This window comes from Chelonia mydas, chromosome 2 (genome assembly GCF_015237465.2).
Source record: "Chelonia mydas isolate rCheMyd1 chromosome 2, rCheMyd1.pri.v2, whole genome shotgun sequence".
Classification (NCBI taxonomy): Eukaryota; Metazoa; Chordata; order Testudines; family Cheloniidae; genus Chelonia; species Chelonia mydas.
Window position 1 is genome coordinate 180,608,525 of NC_057850.1, and position 10,562 is coordinate 180,619,086.

Sequence of the window (10,562 nt, forward strand, 5' to 3'; positions counted from 1 at the left end):
AGAGGGTGGGCCCAGTTTCCCATGCCAGCCACTGAGGGAGTGGCATGACAAATCAGTGAATGGGAAGGCTGCCTGAGCCTGTTTGTGGGAAGAGACTTTCCAATCCCAGAAGGGGAAACGTTTGGTGACCTGGCTGGAGGGTCAAGTCACAAAGAGGCAGCAGCTTGTGGAGTGAAAGAGGGGCTGCTGACCCAGAAAGAGAGACTGAGAGACAGTGTACAACCACAAGAAGGGGTGATGGGAAGGGGGGAGGAATAGCTCAGTGGTTTGAGCATTGGCCTGCTAAACCAAGGGTTCTGAGTTTAATCCTTGAGGGGGCCATTTAGGGATCTGGGGCAAAAATTGGGGATTGGTGCTTCCAACCCTGATATTCTATATTCTATGATTCTATGAACTCATGAGCTGTTCCAGGAGGAGGTGCCATCCTGGCGGTGAGTGGAGGACTTTAAGTGATTATCAGGCATTGACTTCAGTGGGGCTTCTGGTCTTAAGTCTCCAAGATGCTTTAGAAAATCTCTTCCATTGGTGATAAATATGGATTTAGGGACAGTCACAAAAGCCACATTTTCAAAAACAGGAGCCAAACTTGCTACTATAAATCCAAATAGGTGCATAAGGTGTATCTTCTACCATATTTTAACTAAGGCTAAGTAAAACTGAAGTTTATTCTGTCATTCCAGGAAGATAGAGCATCATGAAGTGACATTATCCACAGATCTATCAGTAAGGCAGCCCAAGGTCTCTGTGCCTGCATGAGCAGTATCTTGCTCCTAGTGAATGTCAAAATGAGACGGATGCAGAAGATAAGAAATTGATCATGAGTTAAGATAAGGATGATGACGTGACTGGATGTGACATTACCAGATGTAATAACACTGGAAGTAACAAAGTACAATTGGAAATAAGTAACAATATGCCATCAATCTCATTTTGACATTTATTATGGACAAGATACTATTTGCATGAACCTGAATGCAGGATTGGGGCCTAAACTCTTACCTCTGGAATTATAACCAATCCAAATATTAAACCGAAAAGGACCAGATTTACTCCATACATCCATCGCAGAAATATGAAATAAGAAGCTACTGAGGAACCAAAGTGACCTTAAACAAAAAGAGACAGTGGTTAGTACTGTGGGCGGGTAAGATTCTCAGTGACCAAGAGATTATTTGAAGTAACACAAAACAGTATAACAAAATATCTTAGTCATGTCTCAGTCTAAATGGAAGTTGCACTTACTCTCTACTTCTTTTATCTTCATTTCCCAAGGTATACACTGTGTCTTAAAATTGTCAAAGTCTCTCTTAAATTTCACCCATTTCTGAAACAAGAAAACAGTGTTGCAAATAGAGATATAATGTTAAACTGGTCATGGAGAGGATTCTGGGGTTGCTTTGTCTAAGGAGCTCCTAAAGTTAATGCTTAGTTGAGTTATTAAAATTTGATAGCAAACTTTAAAGCCAGAGGTGAGCCTGAACCAAATCCTGGAGTTTTCCATCTGGGTCTGACCTTTTTTACTTCTGTAACAGTCCACATCAAAACCCTGAATCCAAACACTTCCAAACTCAGGTGTTCAAATTCAGGTCCTGAATCCTAACTTTGCTAGGTTTCTGCGGGATCAGAGTTAGTGTTGGGATTTAACCCACTGATAGAGAGAGAGGTTGAAGCTGCAGACCCAGATCTGTGCGTGAGGCTTTGATTTGGACCCATTTCTATTTAAAAGAAGGATTCATTTGACAAATAGCAACCCTGATTCTTTTCTCACGGAGGTCAATGGGAACAGGACATGATCTATTTTTTTTTTTTTAAGTCTCAAATCAGTGGAATCTCCATGAAAGCAATAACTTAATTACTGACTCTAGTCTTGCAATGAGAAGTCACAATTCTCCAGGTTCATCTTCCCATTCAGTGGTCCAATTTATAAACTGGCGCAATTCCACTGAAGCGAAGGGTACTATGCCTGGATTTGGCTGTCTCTCCAATCCTTAGTGCAATCAATACTTTTATAACTTTGTAACCTGTGAGAGACCACACCCAGAGACCCTCATTCTCCCCTGATTTTACATGCTCTGCAACCTCCTGTACTGTAGGGAGGCTGTATGAGGTAAAGTTGGGCAGAATTTGGCTCATATCCTGCATATAATCGTAAACATGAATTTGGTTAGGAACCATGGAAACATGCAGCTATTCAGAGAATTAAAATACATACAGGGAGTGCTATCTCGGCTTCTGTAATGGTGGCTATTTTGCCCAATGTGAGTTTATTGCTTGTAGCCAAAATACACTGTGTTAGTGACCAAGCATCCACTCTTCTATTTGTCATTACGGCAGCACTTACCTTTGCCATCATCATCTTGTATGCGTAGAATTTTTTCCCTTTTCCCTTTCCCAATGCTCCTTCAAACTGCTCTACAAAAGCTTGTGCCTCCCTAATTCAAAAATATAAAGGTGATTATGTTTACATTAAAACATTGAAAGAATCTTCCCCAAGAAGGCACTGGGTGCAGAGAATGTTGTACAGTAACTTAATTTCTGTGAATTGTGCTGTTAGCAAAGGGAGGAAGACAGTGAGAGTCAGGTGACCTGGATTCTATTTCCAGCTCTGTCAAACATTTCTGGTGTGATTTTTGGAACAAGTAACTTAATATCCCTCTGTTTGAGTTTCCTCATACGTAGACCTAAGGTCACCTGGTTCCCTTTCCAACAGCATTCATATTCTGAGTCTTCCTTCCATACTGATGGGAGAAGTCTGGTTCTTCCTTCTATACTTTCTTAACAGTGCAGCTGTTCAGAAGGAAGAAAGGAAGGAAAGATGATCTTGTAGTTAACGCATATGCCGGGGAGGTAGGAGGTCTAGGTTCTGTTCCTGAATTTCTTAATGTGTAGCCTTGGTCCAGTCATTTGTGGATATGTTTCAAAACTTGGATGCCTAAAGAGAGGCCCCCAAATTTGTATTTAGGTACCCATGTTTGAAAATGTTGACTTTATTTTCTTTTTGCTCTAGTTCCTCATCTGTAAAATGGGATTAATACTTACCTAGCTCACAGCAGCTGTGTTTATAAGTCCCAATTAACTGATTGTAAAGCATTCTGAGATCCTTGGATAGACTAGTATTATTGTTATGTACTCCAACCTATTCATTAAATATTCTTGCACAGCCAAGGTAATGGAGCAGTTTGATTAAGTAAATTAGAGTGGGTATATGTGCCCTCCTTCACTCTCAGTTGTTCTTTGCAGTTCTTTTGGGGACAAAGAGGTGAGTGTGTAGTCAAACATGATCCCAGGCAACCTCTCAGCTGCTAGGACTCTATATAAAAATGTAATACTTTATGCCTTTTTGTAACACCTTTCACACTGAGGGTCTCCAAGGTCTTTACAACTAACAACAGACTGACCTTCCCAACCCACCTGGGAGATCAAAAATGATTAGTTGCCTTTTACAGATGAGGAAATTTAGGTACAGAGAGCTGAAGTCCCCTTCCCGCCTCCTCCAAGGACCCAGGTCAGGAGAGGCAAAGGGAAGGACCAGGCTGCTGTAACTAATCTGTGGGAATCAAACTGCATGCTGCTGATGTGAGAGGGGCCAGGTGTCTGAAGTTCAGATTGGCTCTTCAGAGTGAAAGAGAAGAGCAGATGAGGGGAGGTGCCGCAGCTACTGCCTGCTTTGGCAACATGGGTGGCTGGTGCTGTGAATAGCCTCTAGGCAAACACAAAACAGTGAACCCATTTCTCCCCCTCACCCTCCAGTGGGTTCATGGGACTTTTTGCAAGGTTATGTTGAGGAGTGAAATTCTCTCTCCTTGGAAGTGGACTTTAGGTTTGGTTAAAACCGCTCTCTACCATCGTCAGTGCTGGTCCCTCAGCCAATTATCAAGGGGTTCTGAGCCATTCCTTCATTGACATTGACTGGGGGGACCCAAAATCCGTCTTACAAGTCTCACAGTTTGCTCATTGCATTCACTGTAAACATCTGCATTGCTCACCCGTACAGTGTGGGATGGCAGGCAATGTTATCTTGGCTGTAAACAATACTGTATTTTTTTCCAAGTCACCTGCAAGCAGCAATGCTCCAGGAAGTGTAAAGTAAGATGGAGACATGCTGCTCTGATTGCTATATAACAGTAGGCATGAGTAAGCAAAGAAGGGCACAGAGTTAGCTTTAACAGGGAGTCTGAAAGTCATTCTCTGCCTTTAAATAAAAAGGCAGAATGATCCCAGCCTGGGTATCAGTTGAACAGATTTTGCTTATCATCTGTTCTCTAGTTACAGAGACAGACAACAGAATCCTGCCTCTAAGCCCTTCTCATTTAAACCAAATCATGCTGGTTAAATTCCATTGGTTGCTTTTCCAAGACTGGGTTCTTGGGATGATGACAGCATGATTTAATCCTAAAATGTTATGTGCATCAACAATTATTAAACACAAGATCTAGCTTCAGTGGTTCCTATTGTGAAAACTACAAATAGCTGGGAATGGACTGGGCTACCTGAGCAATGCTAATTTCTTCACCATACGCCAAGGTTTGTTCCTCATGGTAGATATTAGTTTTTTCTTTTCCTCCACCTGTTCCTTTAGCCTTGTCAGCTCTTCCTCTGACAGAGACTCTTCATCAGATGAGTTGGAAGCAGATGAGGAAGAAGAGCTAGGACGGGAGTAGAGTAAAATCAGGGGGGAAAAAATCATACACACAATGTAATAAAATGTAGTTGTATATAGCACCTTATATACTTCAGGGATTATAAAGCACTTTGCAGACCAGTGAGTTAGACACAGGCAGTGTTCAGTACCTGAACAAAAAATGGAGCAGCCATTATGTACTCCACAATAACAGAGAGAACTTTGTATGCCATACCATGTTTGGGAGTGGGGGAGAATGTTGGTCACGACTAGAGCTGGTTGGTAATTGTTTGATGAAATGTAATTTTTTTGTTTTTGTTTTTTTCAGAAAATGCAGATTGAAAACTTTCAGGAAAGCGGCGTTTTTGACAAATTTCCTGTTTCAAATTTTTTTAAAAAAATATTTTGAAATTGCTGAAATGCCCCATGGTGCTACCTTTTTCCAAAGCAGGAGTTCCATTTCTTTTGGGTTCAAAACAACTTTTCATTTTGAAATGTAAGTTAATTTAGAGTAAGTTTATTTAATAAACATTTTAAAAAAGAAAGATAGAAATTGAAATCAATCACTTTGAAATTATCGAAACAAAACATTTTGAATTCCCTGATCCAAATTTGGTTTTGATTTTTGTTTCCTGTGAAATTTTCGAAATCTGAAATTTTCACGGAGGAAAACTCTACTTAAGACACTGATTTTTTTCTGTCGCTCTTTGAAAAATTCTCTGGGATCTTTAACTTTAATCTTGGTATTTACTAGAGAGGGTTCACATGATATTTTCCCCACTTGGTGCTGTCCTTCAGTATCGACACTGCATGTGATGAATCCAAACCAAGGGAGGAAATTTGAGCATACGCCTTTCTGGCCCAAATGTGACCGTGCTACCAACTAAATTGACACAGTGATGGGGTAGTCAAAATGATCCAGTTTCTTTAAGATGCTCAAGTCAAGGAGAAGATTTTGGGCAAATGCTTCAGGTTACAGAATACCAGATGAAAGACATTGCCTGGCACATTTCAATTATAAAAATAGTTACCTTCACCCAGGACACAAGTCCTCTCAGAACGGTGGCCTAGGAGGGAGGGGTGTGTGCTTTATATAAATACCAGACCTTGATCAGTCCCAGACCAGCTTCTCAGCTATAAATCAGCATAGTTCCAGTGACTTTGGTGGAGTTATGCTGATTTACATCAGCTGAAAATCTGGCACATGTATTTTGTCTTGACCTTCACTTATAAAAGGCTCAATTCTGGAGCCTTGATGTTGAGTTGTCCTATTGACGCTCCTTGCCTAAGAACTGCCCAAAGTAAGTGTTGCAAAATTAGACCTTTAAATGAATTGTTTTATTGTCACCTAACTTAAGTTTCACTGGCATCACATGAGCTGACACTAACAAACACTTAGTGGAAACAGGTGTCGTTTTGGGGATTCAACCATAACTCCAATTCAGTCTTGCAGATCTTTTCTTGTTCTTATTATTGTAAAGTAACTCAACCGTCTTCATAAGTATCATGTGACCTCTTTGACTGCCAGTGGGGTTGTTACAGTTAACCAGATATGATCGCTGTGAGAAACATGATAGCCAGGCGACACAGCAAATAAAAAGTCTGGGTGAAGAAGAAAAGGAAAGGACAAAGGAACGAAGGAAAACTACAGGGGAATAGTCTGTAAAACCTAAGAGATCCATTCTAACCTTTTAGGATTATCATGTGTCCAGCCAAAGGAAGGTGCCTTATTCTGGCTTACTTTCAGTTACCTTCCTTAAAAGGACTTTTTTTTCTAGCTCCAGTACTTACACATTAGGAATCCATTACATACTTAATTCTATGATCGTATTTGGGGTAGAAGAAGATTCTAGCTTGCATTTTAACCAGAAAAACAACTCTCTTGTTTCTCAGGGTTAAATTTTTGTTACAAGTAATAATTTACTGTAATATGTTATAGTAACCCGCACCACTACGTCACAGGTTCATGAACCTGCTACCCAGGAAGCTGGCATTCAACAAAAATGAGATTCTACTATGTAGGTTTCTGTCTGGGGATTGTTAGAGTACCTCTCTGCCGGGTTTTTCTTCTGTTTCTTATCCTGCTCCTTCCTGTTCTTGTTTGTTTGCTTTTCTTTATTTTCTGCTTCCTTTTGGTCTTTGCCAGAAGCCTTTTTCTCTCTCTTTTTCTTCCCACTTGCTGCTTCCCCTGCTTCACTTTCCCCATCACTGTCATTCATTTTGTGACTTTTCTTCTTAGTAGTTCTTTTTTGCCTTGGGGCTTCAGTTTTCTCTTCAAGCTCAGCTTCTTCCCCATTCTTATTTTGCTTTTTCCTTTCATGTCCACTTGACTTGATGGCTTCGTTGGAGTGCTGCTTTCTGGTTGCCTTTTCCCCCTCTTCATCCTCTGCAATTGATGAAAACAAGTATTTTTGGCAACAGCCTATATTGGTGCAATAAAGATTTGCCCTTTGTTCAAAAAGTACAGACAGAATGCCAAATCCAAACCCCGCTGGTGTCTGAACAAGCTACCATTGACCTCCACAGACTTTGGATGACAAGCAGGCTGAGAACTGCATTTAGCTTTGGTAATGTGCACACAGTGTCCACTGATGATCGTGAAACTCATGTTTGTGTGTCAATGGATCCTAGGAGCTGAAAGCTAGAAATCATTTCCAGACCCTGTTCTTTCAAAGTTAGTGGGAGAGCGCTCGGGGCAAAACACCTAACTGACTTCAAGACTAAGCTTGATAAGTTTATGGAGGGGATGGTATAATGAGACTGGCTACATGCCACTGTAGGCAAGCTGTGACTGCTAGCAGCAAATATCTCCAACCACTGGAGATGGGGCACTAGATGGGAGGTCTCTGAGTTACTACAGAGAATTCTTTCCCAGGTGTCTGGCTCGTGGGTCTTGTCCACATGCTCAGGGTCTAACTGATTGCCATATTTGGTGGTCAGGAAGGAATTTCCCCCTGGGTCAGATTGGCAGAGACCCTGGTTTTTTTCCCCCTTCCTCTGCAGCATAGGGCATGGGTCACTTGCAGATTTAAACTAGAGTAAATGGAAGATTCTCTCTAACTTGAAGTCTTGAAATCACGATTTGAGGACTTCAGTAACTCAGCCAGAGGTTGGGGTCTATTACAGGAGTGAGTAGGAGAGGTTCTGTGGCCTGCAGCGTACAGGAAGTCAGACTACATGATCATGATAATCCCTTCTGACCTTAGTCTGAATTTGACCTTTAAATATATGCCAGAATTGTGAAAGCAAATTGTTTAATTTACTCTACTTTTCTTGTAAAAAATTGCATTGTTAGCCAACACCTATGTTACAGATTACGCCCCCCCTCCCATGTTAATAGGTATTATGTGCATGGTACTAATATTGTATATGTTATTGTTAAATATGAGTGCTGGGTCATTATGCTAACTGACTTGTATCATGTTCTTCCAGTAATTCTGTTCATCCATGCCAAGTATCCCACAGCACTTTGCAAAGCTGAACTTAGCTTTGGCAAATATGAAACTTATCAAACACAAGATACATTCATTCTATGTCCTGGTGCAGGTAAGGAGTGCCTTCACCACTCTAACCTTTGGATATGGTTTCCAAAACAGAAAATGAGAAGAGTACAGCATGGTACCTAAAAACAAAGTAAAAGCTGATTGGTGAATTTTGGTCTTGTGTGAATTATAAAGCGCTTTTTAATTTGTAAACAACCTCACAATATATGTGACTGGTTTTGAAAGCATATTTCTATATAAGGTGGAGTGCATGCTGTGAAAACTGCTTCTTGGAAGCATTGGTAACATATTAACTCTTTCTTTTGTGTATTGTACTGCTCTGTTTCTAGACAATAAGTTGGCTAGGCTTGGTGATTTGGTCTCTAGAACATTTTTAATATTGAATCTCAAGTGTGGTCAACCAATTGGCTATACGTTAGACAACAGCATGTTAATTTAATGTGCATGAAAGTGGCTTGATTCTTAGCCCTGGAGACTGAGGTCCCTTGTCAGTGCAGAACAAGTAGACAGCAATAATCTTCTCTGTGCTCTGCCTTCAATAAGCTGTAATCATTACCTGGAGGGGAATGATGTAGGGAGGAAAAGGTAGACCAGTTTCTATGTACATTCATTTTCTTGTTCCTGTTGTCAACAGAGACACTAATTTGTAACGGTTGTGATGTGGATACTAGAGCTGATCAAAACATTATTTTGCAAAAAAGAAAAAAATATAATTTCAAAGTTTTTTCCATTTTGCAGCATTTGAAATGGAACGTGTGTTTCTACCTTTTTTAATATTACAACATATTTTCCCCAAAATGTTGTTAATTTTCTTCCTCCACCCCCATTTTAACTATGTGGCAAAAAGAGGATTAAAACAAACCCTCTCTAAGGCTTCATTCACTTTCATTTTTGCTTTCTGCCACTAATTTTCCAAATGTCTCCAACTTTGGAAATGTTACACAGTGGCAAAAGGAAGAATGAAAAGTCTGTAACTCTGCCTCTCTAGAATGTTTCCAAAGGTGGAAACACTCTGAAAAATTAGAGTGGCAGAAGGGAAAATGGGGGGGAGGGGAGGGAGAGGAAGAAAAGATTAAGTGGTAAAACAAAACTCCACAGATCACCTGTTTTGCTGCATTCAGTGGCACACACAAAAATTAAAATAAAAAAATAAAATAGTGGGGAGAAAGGGTTTTAAAAAAAACCCAGTTCAAAATATTGACATTTTTGGTTTAGATGAAAAACAGGGAAATTGTGAAACTACCAAAAACTATTCTCAAAAGGCTTCTTGCTTCTAATGGAAAAAACTTAACCAGCTCTAGTGGGTTCCCTTGTCCACTGGAAACTAGACTAAGACTATCAATTGATTTCACAGAGGCCATCAGATGATGATTTTCAGTTACTATTTACCTAAGCTGGATTTGAACTGTGGTCTAGAGGGTCTGTCTATCACCAAAAACCATCCACTACCCCAGCAATCCTAGCCCTTAGCAATGTCTCTTTATTTACTGTATTTGTGAGAGTATTTTTAAAAATTTTAAATCCGGTCTATGGCTTTTCCTGATTTTTGCCATGAGTTGCTAGTCTGTCCTAAATCTATCTTGGCTTTACCTCTCTCTCCTCATAGTCATATGTAACGAACACTCACCCTTACTGTAATGACAAGAATTACATAAAAAGCAGTGAAAGGTGACAGTTTCTAGGTGTTTGCATTATCCTATAAATTCACTCACATCACACCACACATGGAACACAGTGCGGCCTGCTTTACTGTGGCAGACCAAGGAAAGCTTCATTTTGGGTTCCATCCCTTCTCAGTGACACAGAGAGAAGGGGACAGCCAGGTTTAGGAGCGTTCTCCTGCACAACATCATCATCAAAATCAACTACCCAGGTAGGAAATCTAACTATGCATAGTAGAGAGGCAACATGGGTGAGGTAATATCTTTTTATTGGACCAGTTTCTGTTGGTGAGAGAGAAGCTTTCACTCCACTAAAATATATTACATCACCCACCTTGTCTTGTTAATACCCTGGGACCAACAGGGCAACAACAGCACTGCATATAACCATGCATACCTCATTAGACTATTACCACTGTGTAGCAAGTCAAATCACAAAATAAAGCTCTGGAGAAAAAAGATCTCTCGTGTATTTCCAAATAAGACAGCAGCTATTATTCTCCACTCTACCTTCGCTCTCTGAGTCACTTTCCACTTGTCCATCAATCTCCATTCCAACTGCAAGACAAAGCATGTTGAATAATTGAATTTGTTGTTGGGATTTTCACATACGATGTTTTACACTTGTCGTTCTGAAGTACTGGCTGAGGACCGCAGAGTGCCCTGTTTAATAATATGCTACTGTATCTTTATGCTATGAAGTCCTTAATATTTCTTAGCTCTTTGCAAGTGAATTAATAAAAAGTTCCCAACACAAAAGAATATCAAATGTATTAA

At 40.2% G+C, this 10,562-nt stretch overlaps 1 protein-coding gene across 1 annotated transcript in view; it reads right to left on the reverse strand.

Annotated features, from left to right (window-relative positions):
* TMC2 (transmembrane channel like 2) overlaps positions 1-10,359 on the reverse strand; it is a 52,582-nt gene extending 42,223 nt beyond the window's left edge. Inside the window, exons 1-6 of the mRNA XM_043538835.1 lie at positions 10,296-10,359; positions 6,671-7,112; positions 4,491-4,646; positions 2,342-2,432; positions 1,243-1,324; positions 1,000-1,106 (exon numbers count right to left, since the gene is read on the reverse strand). Coding sequence (XP_043394770.1) covers positions 1,000-1,106; positions 1,243-1,324; positions 2,342-2,432; positions 4,491-4,646; positions 6,671-7,112; positions 10,296-10,359 — 942 coding nt within the window. The remainder of the gene's footprint in view (positions 1-999; positions 1,107-1,242; positions 1,325-2,341; positions 2,433-4,490; positions 4,647-6,670; positions 7,113-10,295) is intronic.
* Between the last annotated feature and the right edge of the window lie 203 nt (positions 10,360-10,562).